This window comes from Phyllostomus hastatus, unplaced genomic scaffold, assembly GCF_019186645.2.
Source record: "Phyllostomus hastatus isolate PE091 unplaced genomic scaffold, TTU_PhHast_1.1 phas_contig_198, whole genome shotgun sequence".
NCBI classification, from domain to species: domain Eukaryota; kingdom Metazoa; phylum Chordata; class Mammalia; order Chiroptera; family Phyllostomidae; genus Phyllostomus; species Phyllostomus hastatus.
In genome coordinates this window covers 3761041-3785660 of record NW_025333715.1, presented here as the reverse complement: position 1 = coordinate 3785660, position 24620 = coordinate 3761041, and the positions used below count along the sequence as shown (strand labels likewise).

Sequence of the window (24620 nt, the reverse complement as noted above, 5' to 3'; positions counted from 1 at the left end):
ACCAGCCCTGGCTGAGAACCTCCGTTTGAGACCTGAGAATAGTAACAGGAGACAGGAGGGGCTGAGAGCCCACGCAGCCGACCGACGGCTCGCCCTGTCTTCCGCGCGCCGTCCTGCTGTTTGTGTGAAGACAGGAGGGGGTGGCCGAGGCCAAGAAAAAGGGCATTTTAGTGAGTCCTCCCTTAAGGTTGTGGCAAGGATCTGGGACTTTGGGCAAAACAAGGAGGGATGAGACCCGTTTTAGCGCAGGCTAACTGATAGAAACAAAAGTTCCTACAGTGTGATAGCCAAACGACGTTGGATACAGTGGCGTTTTTCGAGGGCCCGCTGCTGTTTATTTAATTCACTCTCAGTTGAACGGGAGCTTGCTGAAAGCCAGAGGCCGCTCTAAGGAGAAACTAGGCGTGCCTAGATAGTCCCATGATAAACAACGAGGTGAGACAAGCACAGATACTGTCCCTTGCCCTGTGGGACCCAGTGGACTTTGGTTAGCGCTGGAGAGAAAACAGGTGACTGCCATCTCTGAGTCATCGTCGCCTCTGTACAGATCTGGTGCGTTTGGAAACCAACCGTGGAATGCACCCCGAGCCTTGTCCGGTTTCCACCGGCCCCGTGGGTTCGGGCACTGCGCACTTGGAAGTTCACAAATGCCCCATTTTAAAAGGTAAAATATTTAAATAATAATTGGACTGATTTTTTAATTTTTAAAGGCACGATTCATTTTGTTTTATTTTATTCTATTACTATTTGTTAATTACTATATTTTTTAAATTTAATGTTTTCAAAGAAGTACTTTCTTTTCTTTTTTTTTCTTTTTTTTAAAGATTTTTATTTATTTTTAGAGAGGGAAGGGAGGGAGAAAGAGAGAGAGAGAGATCAATGTGTGGTTGCTGGGGGGCTGTGGCCTGCAACCCAGGCCCTGGGAATCGAACCTGTGATGCTTTGGTTCGAAGCCCACGCTCAATCCACTGAGCTACGCCAGCCAGGGCTAATTTAATCTTTATTGTATTTTTTCCATTACCATTTAGCCTCCTTACCTCCCCCTCCCCCTGGCAATCACCACACTTAATTTTTTAAAGATAGAAATCTAAGCTGATGCTATGACCACCTCTAATAGGATAAATTATTTAGAACACCTTTATTACTGTAATATGGCAATATTACAATATAGCAAAAATAATTGGAAAGTGAAACGCAAACTTATGTGTGTGCAACAACCTACAGCACTCGAATGTTGTATTTATCTGTAACCATGGAGCACTGGGAATGTCCTCCAACTAGACTGACAAACCTCGGTGAAGTCATTCAGCAGGAACTACTCACCATAGGAAGGCACAGACTACTGATAAATAAAACCACACATGGATGAATCTCAAAAGAATTCCGTGCAGTGAAAGAAGACAATTTCTAAAGGCTACATACATATTGTGTGCTTCCATTCATAGGACATTTTGGAAAAAACGAAACTATAGAAACAGAAAGCAGCTCAGTGGTCTGCAGGGACTGGGGGCACAGGGAAATCTGGGGGACGATGGGACAGTTCTGAGTCTTGACGGTGGCAGCGGCGGCAACCACCGTCTGCGTTTGTCAGAACCTGCAGGACTGCACGCTGAATGGGGCGCGCTTTACTGTGTGTGAGTGGTAACTTTAAAAATGAAAAACCAAATGGGAAATAAAGCGAGTGCTCGACGAGGTGGGACTTCTGGCACGTGGACTAGCATGCAGCCAGGAAACGCTGCATTTCTCCTTGAAGCGCATGTAGGATCACGAGAAAATGCTCGTGACGGCACGTTGCAGGGAGACGCAGGGCGCCGAACTGCAGTTGCAGCACGGTCCGAATTCCGTGGAACACGCGCACGCTGATGACGACAAGAAAGCGCGTCCACGCGTGTGCGAGTAGAAAAACGCCGAGAAAAGCGACAGCAGAGCGGAATGGCAGCCAGGGTGACCCCCGGATGTCAGGATCGCGAGTGGCAGTGTCTCTCGGAATACTTTTGCTTAGCTTCTAAATATCCCCTTGCATTTTCGTTCCTTTTACAATTAAGGAATGTCATCAACACCGTCATTTGAAAATATTTCAAGGGGCGGGAGCAGCCCGGCTGCCCCGACTCCAAAGTGGCGGGAGAGCGGTGCGCGGTCTGTGAGCGCCCGCCTCGCCTGCGCCAGCCCCCGCCCCCATCCCCCACCCCCCCCTTCGGGGCTCGTCGCCTCCGCACCTCCTGGCTGGACACTCAGGTCTCCGCAGTCGCGGCTGCGGCCGGGGCCGCCCAACGGCTTCCTGAGCTCACTGGAGTGTCAGCCCAGTGACCGCTGGTGTCGGTTGCCCTGTCCTCAAGAAGAGGGACGTTATCTACGGAGCCCCTGTGCTCAGTGCTCCCACCGTCCCCCCTTGGCGTGGGAGCCCTCTCCACAAGACTTTATATTCGTTTCAGGGGTACAGCATGCAGAGTAGATAACCATGTAATTTTCAATAACTGCATTTTTGACATAGGATATTTTCCACTCGCGACAGGTTTATCGGGACGGAAGACGTAACCCCATCATAAATGAAGCAACATCTCTAATCTGAGTTTCATTGATTGGTCCAGAATGGATTTTATTGTTGTTGTTTTTCACGTTTTTATTAATTTTTAGAGAGAGGGGAAGGGAGAGAGAAAAACATTGGCCCGCAACCCAGGCATGGACCCTGACTGGGAATTGAACCCACAACCTTTCCGTTTGCAGGCTGGTGCTCAATCCACTGAGCCACACCAACCAGGGACATTTTTTTCTTTTCATTTTAGCCCCACAAGCCCTGGGCGAGAGAGAAGAGGTTGCTAGTCACTGGGGCCGACCCACACACCAGCAGTGCCGCGGGGGTGGGGAGAGCACTGTGATGAGGGGCCCCAGAGCACAGAAGGGGGCCTTCCAGGTCGGGCCTCTCCGTGTGGGCAACTCCAGTCCCGACAGGTATCACTGAAGGAGCACCACTAGGCGGAGGCACCTCCTCGCCTTGGAGCCTGGCGCCCCCATGGTCCAACAGCGCCGCCTAGTGGACAGGCCCTGCCCCGCACTGCCCACGGCCGAATCTAGAACAGCTGTGTAAGAACTGTTGCACCTTTGGCAATTCACCGAACCTCTCTGTGTCTCCGGTTCCTCATCTATAAAAGTAGGAATAACAGTATTTACCCAGTTCATCGGGCTACTGCGAGGATTCAATGAGTTAATAAATGTTAAAGAATTTAGAGCAGGGTCGGGCACTGAGTAAAATACAAATGTTCACTACCACTATCCCCATTGTATAGACGAGCCAACCCAGGCTTACCCAGGGGTGCCCAAGCTGCGGCCCACAGGCCGCCTGCAGCCCAGGAGGGCTGGGAAAATTGTACATTTACTTAAAACGTTATGAATTTTTTTTGTGATTACGTGTCGCAATGTGTTTAACGTGTGGCCCAAGACAACTCTTCTTCCAGTGTAGCCCAGAGACGCCCCTGGAAGCTCAAGGTCACACAGCTACTTGAGGTCACACAGCTGGAGCCAAGTTTGAGTGCAGGAAATAAGACCTCATAGTTCATGCTCCTTACTGACTTTGTTTTTATGCCGTTGTAAGACTGGCCTCAAGTTTCAGAGGAGAAAAAGAGTGTCCTATCAGATTCTGGGGTGGAAAAGCCAGGCTTCCTGCACACACGGCCCACACGTGGCCGAGGACGTGGCTCGCAGGAAGCACGCGCGCCCAGATACCGGCCGGGGACCGTCTGGAGTCTCCTCCGGGGGCTGGCGAGTTGCTTACCGCCGGCTTGCGTCGGCATGCTGGTGGGGTCGAGACTGCCTCTGTAACGAGGGCCCCGTGTTTGTGCTTGACCCAGCACAGTCACGCCCTTGACCTCCTGCGACCTTTAACGAGGGGAGACAGGAATCACTCTGCAGAGGAGGACACAACGGAGGGTCAGGGAGATGAAGGCCCTGGCCTGAGTGCATGCAGCTCATCAGTGACACGGTGTGCCCAGCTGACCCTGGGGGACGCCTCTCCCGCGCTGTGCCCCCTGCACCCTGCCCCCTGCAGGGGAATCGTAATAATCCGAGACGGGATGTCACATTGGCCTGTGTCCTGGACTCCCTGGGTTCTCTTTGTACATGCTGTCCCCACCTCCTCGGCCAGACTGGGTGGCTGGTCAGTCTCTGGGTCCCCAGGGCCCAGCACCTGTGCCCTCGAGTTGGGTCAAGAGCACCTGCAGGTCACCGGAGCAAATCAGGGAGCACAGGGCATTGCTGGTGTTCGGCGGCGCTGACTTGCTGTTCCGACCAGCGCTTCCCACAGTGTGGTCCTGGATCAGTCAACACCTCCCGGGGACCAGTTAGGTTTGCACGCTCTGGGCCATCCCCGTGCAGTCTGGCGACTTAGCACCTCTGGGGAGCGGCCTAGCACACGGGGTTGTAGCGAGCCCTCCGGGTGCTTGAGGGCCAGGGGTTCAAACAATGGCACCTGCTGTTTGGAGTTGGACCCTGGAGTTCAGACCCCAGCTCTGCCCCGTCTTGCTGTGTGGCCCGATGCAGGTCAGTCAACCTCTCTGGTGTGTTTCCTCAACTGTGTAACGGCGCTCATACTCTGTGAGCAGGTTTATACGATGCTGTGCCAGCAGGGTGCTCTGCACGGGGCCTGGCGCGTAGCCGGTGCGTGTTCAGCCCAAGGCCGGTGGGACGCAGGCTGACAGCCTCCTGCCCCACGATGGTGCCGGGGTCGGCCGGGCTCCTTTGACCCGGTGCTTGGCCTGGGCCCTGCCTGGCAGGGGGGTGAGCCTCATCCCTCTGACGCGGGCCTGGCCCAATTCAGTGCTGCCGCCTGGGCCTGCCCTCCTGGGGCTGTGGAGCTGCCTCCATCCCTGACCTAGGCGTGTCCCCTGGGGAGCCCCAGGCGTGTCCCCCGGGGCGCTGTGTCCTCTGGCAGCTCCCACCACAGACGGCAGAGGTCCAGCCTGGGGTCCCTGCCCACTCTTCCATGGGAAACCGAGGCCCAGGGAGGGGCACGCGCTTCCCGCAGGAGCCAAAAAGGGCGGCCACCGCTCCGGAGAGAGCCGGGGCTCTGAGAAGGGCAGGGGAGGGGACGGGGCTTCTGGGCACCCAGGCGCAGGGCGGCGGCCTGGCAAGGCCTCCTCCTCGGGACACCCCTGCCGTCGCCCCGAAGTGGCTTCCCGTCACTCAATGGGGACTGAGGCTCGGAGAGGCTCCAGGCCCCACAGGGGTGCCCAGGCCGGGGTGCTTCTTACTGGAGGTGGGGGGACAGCTCATGGGCTGACCCCCTAGCACTTTGCCCCCTTAGGGCCCGGGGGTGGGGTTGGAAGACGTGTTTCTCCCGGTTTCCTGAGGCTCCCGGGCTGACTGCCAGGATCCACCATGTGCCCCCTGAGAGGACCGTCGGGCCCCCTGCTGTCTGGCTGCCCCTCCCTGGCCCACCCGAGCTCCCTGAGGGCAGATGCAGCCCCTTCTCCGCGCCCGTCCTGGCCCCACCGAGTCTCGCACACCGAGGGTGCTCGGTAAACGCCTGGGGACGCATGGAGCCCAGGAACAGGGAGTGGGGAGGAGGCCTGCGGGTTTCCCGCCTGGGGGGCTCCTCCGGGTCAGGCCGTGCTCGGCCCCCCCCAACCACTCTGGGGCCACAGGCATGTCACTTCCCCAGGAACCAGCGGGGGCCCTTCTCGGCCTCCCCCATCCCTACCTGGTGGATTGTGAGCGGGTGTCTTCCAGGCCTGGCCCCCAGCACCCAAGGCCTTGGCCCAGCCCACAGGCTGCGCACCTGAGGCCGGGCCAGGAGTGGGGCGAGGCCGCGCATGCGTGTAAGTGGGTGAAGACCCCACCGTGATGCTAGGGACGCAGAGGTCAGCCCCGCCTTCTGAGTGTGGGGACCTCAGGAAGCCCAGGGTCCTTGTTTAGGCTTTGACAGAGCCAGGTCCCTGCCTGGGTCGCCCGACCTGAACTTGCTTGCCCTCCGGGGGCAAAACCAGGGCACGAGGGTGACATGCCCCCTCCCAGCCCCACTCCGAGGGGAGGGACCTGGGACAGGCTGCCTGGGGTGGCGCAGACACAGCCGTGATCCGGGGCAGAAGGGGCAGCTGGGCCCGGGAAGCGGCTGTGGGGCGTGGGGGACCGACGGAGGGGTGGAGAGGACTTGGTGGCCCTGTGTGGAGGGTGTGGGCAGGGCAGCCCAGGATGCCAGGAGGTCCTGGCTGGGGGGGACAGGGAGAATGGGGTGTCACCCATAACCACACTCAGTGACCACCTGAGTTTCTGCGGTCTTTCCCCCTCATTTGAATCCTCCCGCTGGAAGGCAGGCACCATTCTCCCCTGGGGAAACTGAGGCCCAGCTTGCCCCCGAGGGCCAGGACAGGACTGACAGGTGGGCAGGGGGCCCTTCAGATCCTCCAGGCGTTCTGGGGAAGACGGGAGGCGGGAGGAGGCCTCGCTGAGCAGGGGCTGTGCCCCCCCCGCTTGCCCCCTTGCTCTTCGAGGGCAGTGGGGGGGTCGAGGAAGGGCTTGGTTTGCACTTGGGAACCCCGCAGGCCTGGGCCATGCCTCAGCTGTCACGGGGCTGCGGGCAGTTCACCAGAGCTCCCAGGCCTCCGGCGTCCTCCTCCGCAGAGCGGGGCGGCTCCAGCCTCCCCGCGGGCTGCGGTGCAGGTGCAGGAGCTCACCCGGTGCTCCGGGCCCTCCCTCCTGCCCCGCCCTGCCTCTCTGCACCGCAGCTGCGCGGTGAGGTGGAGGCTGGTGTCCCGTCTGGGCGGCTCTGCCGGGTTCCAGCGCCTCCTCAGGAAGGGACAGCAGGGCCCCGGCACCGTCCGACCAGGCGGCCACAGGACAAAGGTTCGTCCCGAGACCCCACGAGCTGGGCGAGTGCCACTGCAGTGGCCGCTGCCCACCGACTCCTCCCCCCTCTGGCCTTTCTTCTCACCTCACCCACCTGAGCGTGGGGGCTCCTCAGGTGAGTTTGGCTCTTGGAGCCCGTTTCTTTCTTTTCTTTTCTTTCTTTTTTCTTTAAGAGTTCACTTATTTTTAAGCCCTGGCTGGCATAGCTCAGTGGATTGAGCGCGGGCTGCAAACAAAAGCATCGCAGGTTCAATTCTCAGTCAGGGCACATGCCTGGGTTGCAGGCCAGGTCCCCAGTGGGGGCCACATGAGAAACAACTACACATTGATGTTACTCTCTATTTCTCCCTCCCTTCTCCTCTCTTAAAAAAAAATAAATAACATCTTAAAAAAAAAGAGTTCATTTATTTTTAGAGAGAGCACGGAAGGAAGAAAGAGAGGGAGAGAAACATTGATGTGCACAAGAAACATTGATCGGTTGCCTCTCACACGCCCCCAACCAGGGACCTGCCCCCCAACCCAGGCTTGTGTCCTAACCGGGAATCGAACTGGCGACCTTCCAGTCAGTGGGGTGATGCCCAACCCACTGAGCCACCCAGTCAGGGCTTGGAGTCTGTTTCGTACTGCTAAAGGGAAATGGGGACAGGGCGTTTGGAGACGGGCATGCTCAGCAGACGACCTACGAACAGGCGCTCGGGGATGAGGGGCTGGGAGCCCGGCGTGGGGCGGGGCGGGGTCCCTGGTCTGGTCCTGCTGTTGGGGCCCCAGGGAGGGAGGGAGGCCCAGGCCACACAGCGGCAGGTTCAGGGGGAAGGGGAACCCTGAGGGGCCCGGGGGCCTCAAACCCCCCACCCCGGGTGCAGCAGGGCCAGTGGGACGGGGACACGGCCCCCGGGGCGGTGGTCTGGGCCCAGGGTCTCGCCCGCTCCCGAGCCGGTCCGTGCCGCCGGGGACACGTGCACACGCCGAGGCGAGTGTGAGGCACACGCACGGCACAGACACGGTCGGGAGATCAACGGTTTATTGATTTTTTCCTAAAATACTATAAAGAAACTCCTGAACTGAAAAGACAATTTTTGGTAATCTGTAGCAAAGGAATGATGCTTTCTGCTGGTGAGTCTTCACGACGCCCGCGCACCACACCCGCTGTCCCAGCCAGACGCCCAGCTCGCCGCCGGGACGCCGGGCGGGGCACAGCCTGCGCTGGCGCGGCCGCTCCCCGACGTCCGAGTTACACAAAATAGAAGTTCTCCCTCCCTCCCGCCCTGCGGTTACAGTGCGGCTTCCAGCTGCAGCGCGTCCGCTCCCTGATGGCTGAGGACACTCGGAAGAGCCCCTTGTGCTGGGGGTGAGCCCGGGCTTCTGTGTGCCCCGAGGGACTCGGGGGGCTGAAATCCGAGGGGCAGGCCTGGGGGCTCGGCCGTGCCCCGCCATGGAGGGGCGAAGGCCGGTCAGCAGGTGGGGGGGGCCTGCAGCGGGCCAGTGAGGACAGACTTCCCTCTGGCAGCGTCCACTCCAGGGGCCCAGGGCCCACATCCGGAGTCCCAAGGAGGCCCACCCAGCCCGCCAGCCGGGCCTGGGCCCGACCGCCACGGTCTTCGAGCAGTTTCCGAATTACATCCACCGTCGAGAGCCTCTAAAGTCTCACAGAAACAGCAGACAAGCTCTTTAGATTCTCTGAACGTCAAACCACACGCAGACACACGCCAGGACGCGGCGGCCTGACTGGCGCAGCACCTGGAGCTACAGGTGCCGCGCCGGAACAGCGCGTCTTCTCGGCCTGACCGTCCGCTCGCTGGCGGCGTGCTCACCGCGCGGGCCTCACGGTTGAAGCACGCGGAGGAGGAACTGGGCTTTACACGCGGTGGCTTTGGGCAGCGCCGCACACGCTGTTTCCGAAGCCCACGCGCTCACGGCGGACACCCCCCCGTGAGGTGTTCCCGCGCCGCCGCGGCCTCCTGCCTCGGGCGTCCCGTCCGCGCAGGCCGGGCCGTGGGGCAGCACGAGGCGGTGACAGGGGCACCGCTCCCCCAGCCCGGCACACCCCCGTCTGCGCCGGGATTCAAGCACAAACGAACGGACAGACAGGTGAGAAAAAGTACAGCCGCGCACGGCCTTTCAATTAAAAACCTCGGGAAATGGCACACACATTTGCTCGCTCGGGGCGAGGGTGGGGGGCGCTCGCATCAGAGGGGGGAGCCACAGGGGCGAGCGTGGGGCGGCCCACCGCTGGCGCGGAGGCGGGCGCACAGACAAGGCCGGGGATGCCCAGCCCCGCGCCAAGCCACACGCGCGCCGAGCGGGGAGCGGGCAGGGCCGTCACCGGCGGCCGCGCTGCGTCTTCCTGTGCTCACATGTCCCCTCCGCGCCTCGGGAGGGCTGCCCGTCCCAGGGGAGTGGCCGGCTCGTCCGTCTCCGAGAGACGCCATGAAGCCAAGAGCAATGGAACCATCATCTTTTGCAGGAACAGGAGTGGCCGCCCGCACGGCCAGCTGGAGGTGCCGGAGTGCTGCCCAGGCCGCCGGCTCACGGAGCGCGGGGGCCGCCCCGCCGCCGGCCAGCCCTCGGCCGTCACTGGATGGCCTCGACGTAATTCGCTGGGTACAGGCCGACCCGGCCGTCGTCCAGGCGCCCCTTGCACCAGCCCTGGTCATCCTCGTCCTCGATCTTGGTCAGCTCGTCCCCTGCGAGACAGGAAGGGAGAGGTCTGGCTGGGCTGGTGGGGACACGCTGACCGCGGTTGGTCTCCCTCCGGTCCGCCCCCCCACCCCGGGTCGACAACGTGGGTGAGAGGGACAGGCACCCTGCCGGGGGCGGAGCGCAGGCCCCCTAGCTTCTGAGAGGTGTCGGCGCCCGCCCCGCCCCGTACGCGGGCAGCCCCCAGATGCCCCAGCGTTAGGGGCTGCAGGCCTCGTGCCTTCCTGGCCGCCCCGGCCAGGCCGAGGACTCTTTTCACGCCCCCTCCCCTGGGCCCCCTCGCCTGCTCCCTCTTCCCGCGTCCCCCCAGAGCCTGTAGGCCACCTGGGGCCTCCGTGCAACCTGGGGCCAGGCGGCAGGACGTGGGGGGGCGGGGGCCCGTCTCTCTGCCTCCAGCACCAGCTCGGGCACGTCCTCTGACTTAAACGCCACCCCCTCCCGACGCTCTCAGACGGCAGCCGCTGGCCCGGTTCTGGAACCTCCCCGTGGCGCTCTGGGTCAGGTGGCTGCGTTTATCGTTCGTTTGTCAGGCACGAGGGAGAGAGCCTTTTCAAACTGAACACGGCAGCCCAACTCCGTGAGCAGCAGCCAACATTTAACCGAAAACGCCTGACCACAGACCCGTGTAACCAGGATGCCGCGTTCCACAAAACCGTTTTCAGCCACCGGCAGCGGGGGTGTGCTGGCGGTCAGCACAGCCCCTGTGGCTGCGGGAGGGCGTCTGGAGGGCGCTGCCGCTGAGACCAGCCCCGGCCACCCTTGGGCGTACCAGGTGCTGCCCTGGGGTCTGGGCAGGGCGGCCGCACCCAGGGCTCTCGCCAGCTGGGGGCCTGGGGAGGAAGGCTTTTCCCTCGGGGTCTCCTGCTGCAGGCGCCCCGTGTCCAGGCCTCGCCCAGCTGGGGGCGACGTCGCCCGCGAAAGCACCAGGGCACCTCCCTCTGCCGAGTTCTGGCGCTGAGCTGCTGGGGGGGGGGGGGGGACTGGGGGCCCACAACTGGCAGGAACCGGAGCGGACCTCCCGCAGAACAGGGCCCTCCGGAGGCTGGAGTGCTCCCCGGCGCCGCTGGGGGGCACCTACCCGCCTTGAGGCTCAGCTCGTCGTGCTCCTGCCCCTCGTAGTCGTACAGCGCGCGGACCCGCACCTCCGTGCCCGTGCCCGAGGCGGCGTCCTCGTCGAACGGGTTGGAGTCCCCGTTGGCGTCCGAGGAGGAGAACGGGTTGTTGGCCTCATCCTCGGACCAGTCGGCGGGGTAGCTCTGCGTCTTCTCGAAGCTGCTCACGCTGCAGGAAAGAGGGGGCGGGGCCCTGAGCAGGGGGGCGGGGCGCCAGAGGCTGGAGGCCCTGGGCGGGGCCGGGGCTCCTCCGCAGGGCGCAGCCTGGCGTCACGGCGCAGCCGGGCGCCTCGCAGGGCCCGCACCAGCCCCGGGCAGAGGCGGGGACGCCCCGCAGGCCCCCGTCCTCCTGTGCCGAGGCCGTGACCACGGTTAGTGGCAGACAGAGAGAAAGCAGCCACAGACGGCCAGCTGGTGCGCCCCCCAGAGAAATCGAAAAGCCCGAGACCGTCCACACCCGCAGCCCGGCCACCGCCCGCGGGCCCCGCGCAGGGTTCCGAGCGCCGCGGCCGAGACCGCGGGCAGAGAGGAGGCGACAGACCGAGCGGCAGGCGGGGACCAGAGGGAAGCGTTCGTTCACCAACGTTTTGGGCTTAACGTCCTCCTTCTCACTGACGGTGCTGCCCGTGTCGTCCTCGTCCTCGAAGGGGTTGTAGCTGGACAGTGACTGCGCTGACCGCGGGGGGTTGCTGGGGACACTAAGGTCGCTACGGGGGTGGGGGGCGGAGAGAGAGAGCTTTCAGGGGACCCCCGGGCCCAGCCCCCCGGGTCCGGCGCTCTAGCTGCAGGACCACCCACACGGCCAGGGCTCACAGCCCCGGTCGGTCGGGTGGGAGGAGCACGTCGTCCGAGCAGGAGGCGGTTTCAGCGGAAAGCTCCGCTGTCCTCCGGCTGCTAAACGGGCGCCCTTCAGGCGTCTCGGAGAACAGGCCTGCATCCTCCCTCCTCAAACCTGGACCAGGCCGCCCCGGACGGGAGCCCGGGGCTCGTCGTGGGGGCCCGGAGCCCCGGTGACGGGAAGAGGGGGGCTCCCGGAGCTCGGCGGACCCCACCGCACAGCGTGCCCCTCCTCCTGACCACGGGAGGGTCCGGCGCCTCCCCCTGGCCCTTCTGGGCCTGGGGCACCGGAAGCAGCGCCAGAGCCCCCTGAAAGGCCGGCCCTGTCGGGGAAGGAAGAGCCCCCGCTGTGCTCCAGAGAGAGCCCATCCGCGCATCCAGACAACTGCCTGCTGTGTCGGCCCGGGAAGACCAGAGAGAAAGCCCGGCCTGAGGGCTGGCGGCCGGGGCGGCGGGCGCAGGGACCGCAGGCGCTGCAGCAGCACAGATGGCGGAGAAGGAAGACGGACCCCGGCACCGGCAGCCACGTGTTGGGCCATGTGACCAAGTCACGGGACCTGACCTCTGAGTCATGGGGTGGGCTCCCGGGGCCAGCACCACCTCTCGCCCATGAGTCCAGGGCCGCACGGAGCGGGCACTCCAAGGGCTAGACCGACGGCTCAGAGCCAAGGATGAGGGGGCGGGCGGGAAGAGATGCCGCACAGGGCAGCAGAGTGACCCGAATGACCTTACGGACGCCAGGCCTGGTGAAGGGCACTGGGCTCAGCCTGCCCCTGCCTACACCTGGGCCGAACGTCTGAGACCCCCAGGCCCCCTCTCACCTTGGCACCTTTCCCCCGCCGACGTTCTGAGAGGGGTCACTTTGGGGGGCTGGATTTGTGCAGCAGCCTGTGCAGCCCAGGCCGCCCCCAGGACTTCCCTGGGTGCCATCTTGTCCTCCCCCTGCCCCAACCTCCCCCCAGCCACACAGGTGCTGGCCTGGTCCCTGGGACGGCGCTTACTGCCCTTGTCACTTAACCAGCCCACCTGCCCAGGTGGCGACGGAGCAGCTGAGCGAGGACAGGCCACGTCCGCCCAGGCGGTCTGGGCGGGGGCTTCAGAAAGGCCCCCGGACGCGGCGCTGACCCTCCCCAGGCAGCCACAGCCGTGCGATGCGGCCCCGCGCACTGCACCACTGCTCGGTGTGACGGCAGCTCTGCCCCGGGCCGTGCGGTGGGCAGGCTCCCAGGGCGGTGGGCTGGGGACCACAGCTCCCCGGGGCCGAGCTCCCGAAATGGGTGACGGGAAGTCTGAGGTGGGGCGGGCCTTGTCTCGCTCACGCTTCCCCAGAGGTTCTGGTGACCCCGGTGCCACCTCTTCTCCCCAGACTCGGCTTCCGCCAGCAGGTGAGAAACACCCGGGGCGCTCACAGGGCCCTCCTGCCGCCTTCCCACCAGGCACCTGCCCTCCGCACGGGGGCGGGCACAGCCTGGTCTGGATGCTCGGACCCACCCGAAGGAAGTCGACAGAGACCTCCTGCCTGTGTGCGCCGCTGGGGACTCATCGGGACCCGCACCTGGCGTCAGTCAACGCCTCCCCTTACTGGGGCCCAGAGCAAGGGTGTGGCCAAGGCTCCCTCTCTGCAGGCTCCCAGGGCTCCCTTTCCGCAGCTCCAGGAGGACTCAGGTGCCCAGGGGGCATCTGGGCAGATGCCCGTGGGGGTTCCTGTGAGGCCCCCTGGGGACTCCCCCCGGGGTCCCAGCTGGGGGCGTCCCGGCCGGTGCAGAGGGCCCGGGGGAGGCTGCCGCACCCACCTGCTGGGCTTGTTCTGCAGAGCCTGGTCGCCGGTCTGGTTGATGCCCGTCAGGGTGACGCCGTCGGTGGTCTTCTTCTTCTCTCTGCGGCTGAGCGTCCGGTTCATGTCCGCAGACCACTCCTGGCAGCCGGCACCGAGGGGGAGAGACCGGGGAGCTCATTGGTTTGAGGCCACATCAGTCTGCAACACGGGGCGGGGGCTCGGCCTTCAGGGCTGAGGACCCTTCCTGTCTAGGCTCTAAGCTGTCTCTGGTCCCCAGGGTGCCAGGGCGCTGGCAGTGGGGACCTGAGCAGGCCTGCAAAGGGGGAGCGAACCCCCGGCGTCACTGCATCACCCCGGGGGCGATAAGCTAGCCCACCACTCAAGTCCCCACAGAGGGGCGCCCTCCCCGGCACTCTATGCTATTTCCGCCGGAAGCAGCACGGGCGGGGGGGGGGCGCTAACAAAGCTGAGTGTTCATCTCCCCAGAGGGTCACTATCTCCCAGCATGTGAGCGGGCTTTTATCAGCCGCTCTGGAAAACACCAGAAGAGTGGGGGGGAGGAAGGAGCCACCACACAACTTTCCGGAAAGGCACGTGTACACCCGGCGAATGAGATCCCCCCGGGGGCACCCAGCATCACACAACTCAAACCGAAAGAGCGCTGGGGGGGGGGGAGGGGGACTGAGTCCGAGGCTCTGCGCCCCGCGCAGTGACAGACTCAGGCTCTCACGGCCAGACGCGTCTCAGAGGAGCAAACTCAGACCAGAGAAAGTTCCTCGTCCGCACAGCGGGGGGCGCCAGGCCAGGTCGCCCACCAGCCCGTCACGGCTCCACTGCAGTCAGAGGACTGAGGACGCACTGGAACTTGGGCCCCCATGACCTTCCGAACATGACCCTGTCCTGACCGGGGGCTTGCTGGCAAGGGCCGGCGGGATCAGCCCCAGACCGACTTCCCGAGGAAGGGCCGGTCCGTCTGCAAATCTGGACGAACACGGCCAGCAGGCTCGCCGCCGCCACAGCTCTCCCCAGCACGCGCGCCCGGAACCCCGCCTCGGACCCGCGCACAGACCCGCCCGGGCTGGACCCGCCCGGCAGGGGCTGGAATTCAGTGAGTCAGCTATGAAACAGTAACTTACTTCATCCTCGTGGCATGGGAAAAAGAAACAGACGATTCCGTTAGAGGAAGGTGAGCACCACGGGGTCCGCGGAGAGGGGCCCCCAGGGCTCTCCCCCCACCCGGACCGCACCCCGAGAGACAGCCTGTCAAATCCTCCTCCTCAGACGCTCTGCTGCCCGGGTGTCAGACAGGCACCCTAAGGGGCTGGGGTTGGGGCTGGGGCTGGGGGCGCTCGGCCGCAGGGACCCACACTGCCTGTCACCCGCGGAAGCTCCCGAGAAGCTCCGGAGAACAGGCCCGCACGCCAGGGCTGACCCCACTGCCGGCCGAGACGGGGCCGGGCGGGCTTCTGGGGGGCTGGCCTGCGGCCGAAACCCCGAGTGGCCCAGGTCACGGACCCTCCAGCCACCCGCAAGAGAGCTGCTGCTGCTGTCATGGCGTTTGACATGGGGGAAACTGAGTCACAAAGAGGGCAACGACGTGCTCAGAGTCCCACAGCCGGCAGGTGGCGAGGCGGGCCCTGCCGGCAGCCAGGGCTCGGGCCGCACTGCGTCGGGGGAAGCCAGTTGGCTGGAGGGCAAGGCAGGGAGTTGCCCCCGCCCCCACCCCCCGAGCACCCTCCTGGGAGAGACCTTGCTTCAGCACGAGGCAGGGAGAACCTGCCCTCAGCGAAATAGAGCCAGGACCGGGGCCATCGCCCCGTCTGCTCCCTCAGGGCGGGGGCGGCGCCTGGTGGCCCAGCAGGGCAGCTGGAAGAGCCCGAGGTCCCCAGGGACTCCACATGGACAGACACTGGAAGGCTCGGGCCCACGGGAAGGGGAAAGGAGAAAAGTTAACCCCGAGCCCAAACTGGCTGAGCTCTGTCTGAAATAAGGAAAAGTGTGAAGGGGAGAAGAGCCGCACAGCAAGACTACGAGCCCCTCCTGACTCGGGCCGGCGGCCGCGGGGCAGGGGCCTGCGGCCTGCCAGGCCTGGTGTGCTGTGGCCGCCCCCGTCCTGGCCCGGCCCCAGGGCCGGGTAGGGAACCAGTGGTGGAGGGTGTCCTGCATGCCCCGCAGCTCCTGGGACTCACCCTGAAGGAGTGCCAACAGTCAACCAGGGACCACCCCCGTTCTGAGTGAGGAAGACCCCCACTGTCCTCCCCTACAGGCTCAGAGAGCCCTGCAGCAGTGTCCAGCGTGCAGAAGACAGAGCATCAGCTCTCTGCGGGCCGACGCAGAATTGGAACGAGAAGGACAGTGTGCGGTTCGGCCCCGTGGGCCAGGCCTCGGCCGGGCTGAGGGGCGGTGCGTGCAGCCTCCTCTTACCTCGAACTGCGGCCAGTTCATGGACATGCCCGGCCCGTGGTTGGCTCGGAACCACCTCAGGTCCTCCATCGCGTCGGCCGCTTTGATGCTCTGCTCCAGGTCGCAGTAGATGTTTCGGTAGCTGAGCCAGAGAGAGAAGCATGCTGCTTTGGGGAGGCAGGGGTGCCGCCGTCCGTCCTAGCACCGTGCCTGGCCCCTCGACAGCCGACGTCACAATGCAGACCAGGACACGCCGCCCTGGCTCGGCCGGGCCATCGTCCGGCCTCAGCGTGCACGGGTGCCAGCAACCACCAGGGCGCGGAGCCCGCTGCGCAGGCCTCTGACAATCACCGGCAATAGCGCGGCTTTGCTCTGCATCAGAGTCAAACAGCACCGGCATCAGGGCCGCACGGGCTGCCAGTCTGGGTGGCCCCGTTTCCTCAGGTCCAGGACCCAGTGTCAGGACAAGTTTCTCCCCATCCCTTCACACAAAGACGCCACCTGGCGGCGGGGACGCCTTCTGCCCCACGGCGCACAGCAGCCGGCCGTCCCAGGAAGCCGGCCGGGCCGGGCAGGAGTGTCGCCGAGGGCCCTGGCACTGTCACTGCCAACCGGCGTGGCTGGCAAGTCACCGCCCTCTCTGGGCCTCACTGTGCACCTCCTGTAAGTGGGCCCGATGCCATTTGCGACAGGCTGACTTGCGTTCTCCAAAACACAACCCCCAGCAGCTCCCAATGTCCCCCACGGGCTCCTCCCAGAGGTATCGGGTCAAACGGTCCGCAGAGCATCCCGCACCCACGGCGTCTTTCTATAAAAGGGGGAACTTGGACGCGGACACCGAGCGGCAGGACGACGTGAGCCCGCAGAGAGAAGACGGCCTGTGGCTGCAGTGGTGCGTCGTCGGCTGGGACAGCCCGGGACGGACCGGCGCGAACCCCCACCCCAGAGCGGTCTGGTCCCCGGCCTCCGGAATGGGGGTGCATTTCCGCTGACAGGAGCCGCCCAGTCTGCGGTGTGCCGGGACACGTCTGCACTGCCTCCCAGCCAGTGGCTGGGAGAACGGAGCACGGCCAGGTGCACTGGCCGCGGACAAGCGCTCCCGCGTGGGAGTTACTCTGCTCACGGAAGAGCGGACACGGCCCAGCCCCACCCCAGCCAGCCGCGTGGCCTCGGGCAAGTCACTTAACCCGGCCCAGCCTCAGCCCTCTCGTCGGAGGGGAGGGACACACGAGGGGCCTCAGAGTCAGACCACCGGGGGCAGGGCACGCCAGCCCCGAGGGGCTGACTTCAAATCCACCAACCGGCTGGTCGAGCTGCGGCCTCCCCCAACGCCCAGGCCCGGGGAACTGGGCGCAGGGCCGGCAGAGCATGGCCCCTCATCCCGTGGCCACAGGCCGCCCGGCTCAGGCCCGCAATCGGCGGCCCCACGTGGCTTCAGCCAGGCCCAGCGGAGGGGCCGGGCCCAGGCGGCGGAGCGCAGCGGCCGCGAGAAGGCCAGAGGGCACGGCTGTGCTGGGTCTGGGGAGCCACGGGGCCCCGACTCCACGGGGACGCGCCCGGCGGCGGAGAGGACGCCCACCTGGCCACGGTGGACAGGTCGAGGTGCTTCTGGACCTCCAGCAGGACCTCCCGGAAGAAGCGCAGGCGCTTCTCCTCGAACTGCTGGCACTGCTCGAACACCTGCTCCATGTTCTCCATGTACTGCGGCGTGCCCTGGTCCAGCTCCTTCAGCGCCTTCTCGTACTTCTCTCTGGTCTGCGGGGGGGAGACAGCGCCGGGGAGGGCCGCCGCGGGGTCAGCGGGCCAGGCTCGGCGCCCCCATGGGCGACCTTCGTACGGAGTAAGCGCGGCGAGGGGCTGTGCCAGCATCTAGGGGCACCCCAGTCTACTTCCTCTGCACCCTCCCTCGAGTCCCTTGACACACACCCCCCGCCGCTGTCTTCAGGGCCAAGCTGGTGGTGGGGCTGGGGGCCGGAGCACAGGCCAGCCCTGCCCCTTCCTGGGAACCGTCCGGGTACAGGACGGGGCCCTACGCTCAGGCCCTGTGACGACACAGGCCCTCCGGGCAGAGCCCGGCCCGCACCCGAGCAGCCCTCCACGACCATCCCGTTTGACCTTCTCACCGATCCACTGCGGGGGGGGGGGGGGCACCCTGGATGCCACACCACGCCACCTGTTCACTGTCTCTTTTCCACTGAGAGCCCCCGTCCCGCCACCCCTGCGCTCCTGCGGCCTCTGCCCACACCTCTTTGGGGCTTTCTGCAGCTGCAGGAAAATTCTCTCCGCTCCCACCCCCTGTGGTCCCTGCGGCTCCAGTGCACCAGCCGTCACCTGTCCACGGGGACCTGCTGCCACCCCAGAGCGGTCCCTCTCGCCGGCTGGGCCTCCACTCCTCTGCCCTCCCTTCTCCAGGGACCCCCTGTCCACAGCACCTCGAGCTCTTTGCTTTGCCTGACGTGCAGGGCCGTCGGCACTCTGGTTCTCAAAACCGTCTGTGCGGGCTCATCCGTCAGCTACCCCTCCTCCGCCCCGGGGATCACCCACGGCTCGACGCCCTACACCGGGGCTCCCTTCCGCCGCGTGCCCGCAGCAACCCCCGCCACACCGGCACCCTGTCCCCAGGCACAGGGGCCGTCACTCCCCTGCTCGCCCAGGGTTCCACCCCATCCTCGGGTGAGACCTTCCTGAGGGCAGGGGTGTGTTTCAGTGCCACGCCCCTCCGCCCGCCCGTGCCGCCAAGCGGCGGCAGAAGCTCCCCGTGGGCCAGACCCGAGAGCAGGAGAGGCAGGCGCGCTTCTCACGCTTCTCACGTACAGAGACACACACGACTTACCTTCAGGACGTCTTGCTTGCATTTTTCTACTTTGTCTTGCAATTTCTTCAGCTGTTCAGGGTTGAGGGATGGGTCCGCTTTGCTATTGTTTTCTCTCGATATCGCCAACTTCTCCTCTTTGCACGCTGTGTGGTAGGCTTTCTTCGCCGCCTCCACCTACAGGCGAGAGGGGCTCCTGAGCACCGTGACGCGGAGAGGTCCAAGCCCTCGCCTGGGGGCCCAGGGGCGGGGAGAGCGCTGGTGCGCAGCTGTGCGTGGCAGGATCACAGCGGCCGTAACAGAGGGCTTTGTTCGACAGACACTGACCGGCGCCTGCTCTGTGCCGGCGCTGTCCTGGGCGCCAGGGAGGGGCGCAGCACCAGATGAAGGGCCTGGGCGTGCACGGCGCCCAGCACAGCTGTGGAGGCAACGGCAAGGAATGATCGACGCTGAGGGTGTATCAGAAGGCGACAGGTGCCAAGGAGGAGAATAAAGCAAGGGAGAAACGGGCACCCTGTGGGGGGCCGGGCCAGCGGGGCTGTGCGGAGACAGCTGCCCAGGTGACGTGGAGCGAGCAGGCAAAGAGGGGGTGGCCCTCTGAGGGAAGGGCACGCCGGGCAGCGGGAATAGCAGATGCAAAGAGAGCGTCAGAGGAAAAACCTAACACGAGAGAGGGGGCGATGTTGGGAGGTGGGGCCACAGGCCTCGGTTTCCATGGTTTCTGGTGGCTGTTATTCACACCCGTGCACACGCACACGGATGCTGACGTGTGCGTAGCTTCTCTACCAGAAGCTTCCTTACTTGAGCCAGCCACAGATTTCACTTCGGAGAGGAGATGAGCTTGTCACCGTGGCCTCCTGAGGGGGCAAGGTCGTTACAAAGGAGCCAGGGACGAGAAGGAAGGGAAAGGAGATGCGGACAAGGCCAAGACAGAGGAGCGGAGGGAAGGCCGCTGTTCTGACCAGAAGATGCAGGTGCGGGGGAGGGGCCGGAGGAGGGGGAGGGGAGGCAGGGGGCGCAGCTCCAGAGGGATGTGGGCCAGAAGCCCCCTCCCCCCGCCCCCGCTTGCCAAGGCTGGGTGAGACACGGCCGCTTCGGCTGCTTGTTTCGGGAAAACGAACCTCAGTGTCATTTGCAAATTCGAGAGGAAAAAACGCACACGAGAGAGAACAAGGTTAAGTGAACGCTCTCTGCCAGCCCGAAGGGGCTTCAGGAGTCTCCAGCGGGCGACTCCCGGGGGGCTGGGGAAGTCCTGTCAGCGGACCGAGCTGGGTTGGGGCTCTACGGCCAGCATGGGTCCTGATGCTCCGCCTCCCGACTGTAAAGTGGGGTCATGAGGGTAAACTTCACGTCTGGACCTTGGGTAAACGTTGGCCTCTAAGGTCCTCTGGCCCGAGGGGCGGCCCTCCCTCTGTTTCTGAAGCTGTAAACGGCAGGAACTCCTGGGGGTGTGGGGGGAGCAGTGCTTCGTGGGGGGGGGGGGAACTAGGGCCACGCGGTCACCAGCCGGGGCCACGGGCCCACAGGCCGGCAGGAGGGCGCACCTCTTTCAGCTTCTTGGCCCAGGGCTTCTGCGCCTTCCGAAAGCCGTCCTCGGCCTCCTTAGTCTCCTTGAAGCCCCCCATCATCTGCTTGTGGAAGGCCTCCTTCTGCCAGTTCTTGATCTTCTCGAAGTCCTCGCTCATCAGCGCGGCCTTCACCTGCAGGTGCAGCTCGCTCACCCCCTCCGCCTCCGACGTGACGGCCACCCAGGCCTTCTCCAGCGTCCCGTACTGGGGCCCTGCGCGGACACAGCCCGGGGTCACTGGGCTCGCGGGGGCGGGCGGGCCCTCGGCGCCTGCCCGCCTCTCCCGCTGCCGGGGGCGTGGGGCCGTCTGGCCGGAAGGTTTCCTTCTGGCTGTTCCCGACACCTTGTCTAAGGACTGTTCCCGTTTCAGTTCCGAGGATGATGCAAGCAAGGAGGAACTGAAGCTGAACCAGCCTGGCCATTCTTTTACAAGGGAATTGGGGAGTTACCCAAATCCCCCTTTCTGAGAAGTCACCAGGGTCTTACAAAACTCAGATTTCTGAAGTTTCCATCTGAGTAAGGCTGGCTGTACAAGGAGGGGCCTTCTGAAGTGAGCCGACCTCTCTCCCGGGCCGCGGCCCCCGGGGCCCCGTAGCACCCCGGCCCCCTTCCCTGGACCACGGGCTCCGCTGGTGGACCAGCGCAGGGGCTCTGCTATGCACCCGGAAGAGCCCAGCCGGGAGCGGGGACCCGAGAGCCGCCTGTGGCGTGGAGGGCTGTCCCCTCAGCAGAGGACAAGGCCTGTCCTGGGGCAGGAGCGAGAGGTGGAGGCAGGAAGCGGCTCTAGCCCGGTGGGACTCTCTGGACTGCGGGATGGGGCACCTGCCTCACCTCGCTCACTGTTCTCAGGAGGGAAACTCGCGCTCCAGCCTCATTCGGAGGGTGCGGGTGGCACGAGGGGAGGGAGGGAGGGAGGGAGGGAGGGAGAGGCAGGAGGTGGGGACGACGGGGGACGCCCCCAGTCCTGTCTTCCAGGTGCTCACAGGGGACAGCGACTGTCTGAGCCGGGCAACGACACGGACAGGCCCTGGCGGGGAGGGTGGGCCCCTCGGGACCCCTAACCCTGCAGCGCCGGGGCAGGGCCCACAAGGGGGGGCAAGCGCTGTGTGGACCTCAAGCTCGGACCGGACGGAGGGGCGGTGCTCACAGCTGGGTCCCGAGAGGCAGAAACCTGTGGCATCGGGCCCACCCCACGCACAGCCGCCCCACTGCCGGCACCTCCTCTGCACCAGTCCCCGTGCGAAGCCCCACAGCCGGCCCACTCCAGCATCGGGGAGACAGGAAGCTGGTCTAGCCCACCGGAAGCAGCCTGCGGGCCTGCCCTCCAGGCCCTCTCGCCCCGTGGCCTGGCCTCTCCTGGTCGGTGCCCCCAAGGACAGCAGTCACGAGAAGAGCCCGAGGAACTCCTTCTAATCCGCCCTGTCCCAGGCAACCAACCCCCTAATCCGTCAAGCTCCCCCTCGACTGCTGGGAGTGCGTCCTGAGCGCAGTCCAGGGCCACAGCAGCGCCTGTCACTAAGCTCCGAGTCTCCTGTTCGGCTAGGGAGAGACGAGATGGGCAGAACCTCGTTTTGCACTGAACTTCCGCATCGGAAGCCCTGCCAGGTGTCACCACCCCGCCCCATCGGATTGCTCCAGGACCAGACCCGCAGGTCAGCAGGGTCTTCTAGGGTCAGAGCTGGGGGGCCGGGCAGCCAGGCCTCCGCGCCAATGGGGGTGCACACAGGTGTGAGCCCTCGGGGAGCTGGGTGAGTTCAGCGAGCAGGCGTGGCCCACCCCGTGGATGGCGGGGGCCGCCCCAGGAGACTCGGGTGCCAACCCCAGACAGGTCCCGTCGTAAGGAGAGGAGAGGGAGTCTCACGCGGCCCACGCTGCTGGGTGACGACAGTGCCCGCCGCTCCCCTGGAGGAATCACGGCCGGCACCGCGGGAGTGCCCCTGCCCCCTCCCTCAGGAGACAGGAAGCTGGCCCAGGGAGGCCGCCGCGGGCAGGGCCCCTACCCTTCTCCACGAGCTGCCGCCAGCGCCGGGCCCACTCGGTGAGCTGCTGCGCGTAGGCCTTCTCGATGCGCGCCCGCTCGTGCAGGCAGTTCATGAGGTCGCTGCACAGGCGGTGGCCGTCCTCGATGCGCTTCACAGTCCGCTTGTAGTTCCCGACCTGGGGGACAGAAGCCGGCGGGAGGCTCGGGGCGGGGGCGGCGGCCCACCTGCCGGCTCTCCCCGGGGGCGGGGGGGGGGCGCGGTGATGGCCCGACCCCCCTGCTGTACAAACAGCCTCCGTGCCCAGCAGGCTCCCGGGGGCTCGCCCCCCTGCCCTTCGAGAGGCCACCTGCACCAGCAGGTGACAAGCTCCTGTCTCGCTTCACCAGCAGGGACACACAAAACTGCAATGTGAGCTCGGCTGGTGTGGCTCAGTGGACTCAGTACCGGCCTGCAGAGCAAAGGGTCGCCGGTTCGATTCCCGCCAGGGCGCAGGCCTGGGTTGCCAGCCAGGTCCCCAGGTGGGGGGTGTGCTAGAGGCAACCACACACTGATACTTCTCCCCTTCTCTTTCTCCCTCCCTTCCGCTCTCTCTCTAAAGATAAATAAATAAAATCTTTAAAAAATCCAGCAATTCGAAGCTCCTCAGTGTCCGTGCAGCCAGAGTCCCTGCCCTGACCTGTGGGTCGGAGAGGGAGACGGACCCACTCGGGAAGGGTGGTGGCTCAGGGAAGCGAGGGACCAAGGGCACCCTGCGGGGCCTCTCCCGCAGACTGAGGGGCCAGGGACGGCTTCCTAGGGAGGTCCCACCAGAGAGACGTAAAATAGTAACAACGTCGCAGGAACTCATACAAGCGTGACCTGACACTACAGACTCCTGGCTAAGGGCCTCCGGTCATCGTGGGTGTGAAGAGGTTCCCGGGTGCGCCTCCCGATCACAGCGACCAACACTGTTTCCGCCCACTGTGCACCTACTGCGCGCCGGGCGCCACACCGGGCACTCTGCCCTCTGCATGCTGCCACCGCCCTGAGACGAGGGCACCGCGGCTCAGAGACGCCCCCCGGTTTGCCCAGACCCCGCGGCCGCAGGCCCTCCCCTGCATCGACAAGGACGAAGACGAGTTTCGACGACTCTGCCTCACATGTGCAAGGAGAAACCAGCCCCTCGTCTGAACTGTAAACGATAAAAGGACGATTAAGGAAATGCCAGAGGCTCATCTGGAGCGATAACCGGGTGTCCAACGTCTCATTCTCAGAGCCGCTGACCTGACAGCAACCACGCGGCTCCCCGGCTCCCCGAGGGCATGAGACGGAAACGTGCTGTGCCGTGTTCCCAACACTCCTCCCCCTGCCCTCGCAAATCCCAGTCCCCTTTCGGTCAGTCTCGCTCTCTCTGAAAGGCTCCTGGCCTGGCTGACCACGCCCGTGCCTCCTCCCTGCTGGCAGTGAACCCGGACGCCCCACACCCAGAGCCTGGCCTGCTCTGCCGTGCAGGGCCACCAGAGCTCCCCCCACCCCGAGCCCAGAGGACCAGGCGAGGAGGAGGGTCTGGGCAGTGGTGGGAAGGGCCTGCCAAGGCCCAGGACGCAGGGCCCTGCGTGGAGACGGGCGAGGTGGGGGACGGCGAGGAGCCCCGGCAGTCGGTAGCCCTGGCGGCCCTCTCCGGAGGCCCACCCTGATGGGCAGCGGGCCTGGCCGCGCGTCCTCAGCCAGGAAGTGGGCCGGCGGCCCCCCGACACCCGGGGGCTGGGCCTGGGCTCCCCCTCTCTCCTCCGGCAGCCTCGTGCTCGGAAGGAAGGCGAGAGCAAGCGGTTCACTACCGGCCGGAAGTGACATCACAGGCTCACTTCCCATTTAAAATGGGGCCTTGCCGTCATTTCGAAATTTACAGCAGAGTGAAGAAAAAACCCGCAAAACACCAGTCGGCATCACTGAGCAGGTGGCAAGGAGGGCCCAGGTCACAGGGTTCTGTGCGCCCCGACGGCGCCCCGCAGCCACTGGGCACAGCTGGTTGTCAGCCCCTGCTACCGACGGCGTTCAAACTGGTCACCGCCGTCGGAACGGGCTGCCTCTCTGGAAACCTGCTCGCCTCCGTGACTTCAAAACCCTGGTGAGAAGGCCCACGGAAGAGCAAAGGGTGCTCCCCCACCAGGCCCATGCTGGTGTAGCCGTCAGTCAGCACGCGCAGGGGCAAAAGTCGGTTTGCAGCTGTGAGCACACACAGCACCATTTATCCTCGTGTTGCTACTCACTAACCAGTAATAAGTGCTATTATTTTCCGCAGGAAGAACTGTAAACATCTTTTTGCCCCACCCTGTGTTTAAATAATTACTCTTGAAATCTGACCAGCAGCAAGGAACACCAGAAAGATGCTGCTAGAAGCACATGTTTTATGTTTAAGAGCTGGCGCCGTGGCCATTGCTGGGGCCAGAGGGCGGAGGGTGTGCTGGAGACGCCAGGTGCTCCAGCGACGTCCGCCCGCTGGCCTTGCTCGGCGCGGGGGCCCGGGGGGTCTCGTGACAGAGCAGCACTCCAGCCCCACGAACACCCAGGCGTCACTGTTTCCGTCTCCATAAACCGCCTGGTGACAGAGCCCTGT

General features: G+C 64.7%; 1 protein-coding gene across 2 annotated transcripts in view; it reads right to left on the bottom strand.

Moving 5' to 3' along the window:
- Window positions 1-7840: 7840 nt before the first annotated feature.
- PACSIN2 (protein kinase C and casein kinase substrate in neurons 2) overlaps window positions 7841-24620 on the bottom strand; it is a 92191-nt gene continuing 75411 nt past the window's right edge. For both annotated transcript variants that reach the window (XM_045834876.1, XM_045834877.1), the window contains exons 3-11: window positions 22043-22199; window positions 20020-20255; window positions 18497-18652; window positions 17243-17418; window positions 15685-15805; window positions 13277-13398; window positions 11231-11353; window positions 10613-10815; window positions 7841-9521 (exon numbers count right to left, since the gene is read on the bottom strand). In XM_045834876.1, coding sequence (XP_045690832.1) covers window positions 9409-9521; window positions 10613-10815; window positions 11231-11353; window positions 13277-13398; window positions 15685-15805; window positions 17243-17418; window positions 18497-18652; window positions 20020-20255; window positions 22043-22199 — 1407 coding nt within the window. In that variant the 3' untranslated portion in view covers window positions 7841-9408. The remainder of the gene's footprint in view (window positions 9522-10612; window positions 10816-11230; window positions 11354-13276; window positions 13399-15684; window positions 15806-17242; window positions 17419-18496; window positions 18653-20019; window positions 20256-22042; window positions 22200-24620) is intronic.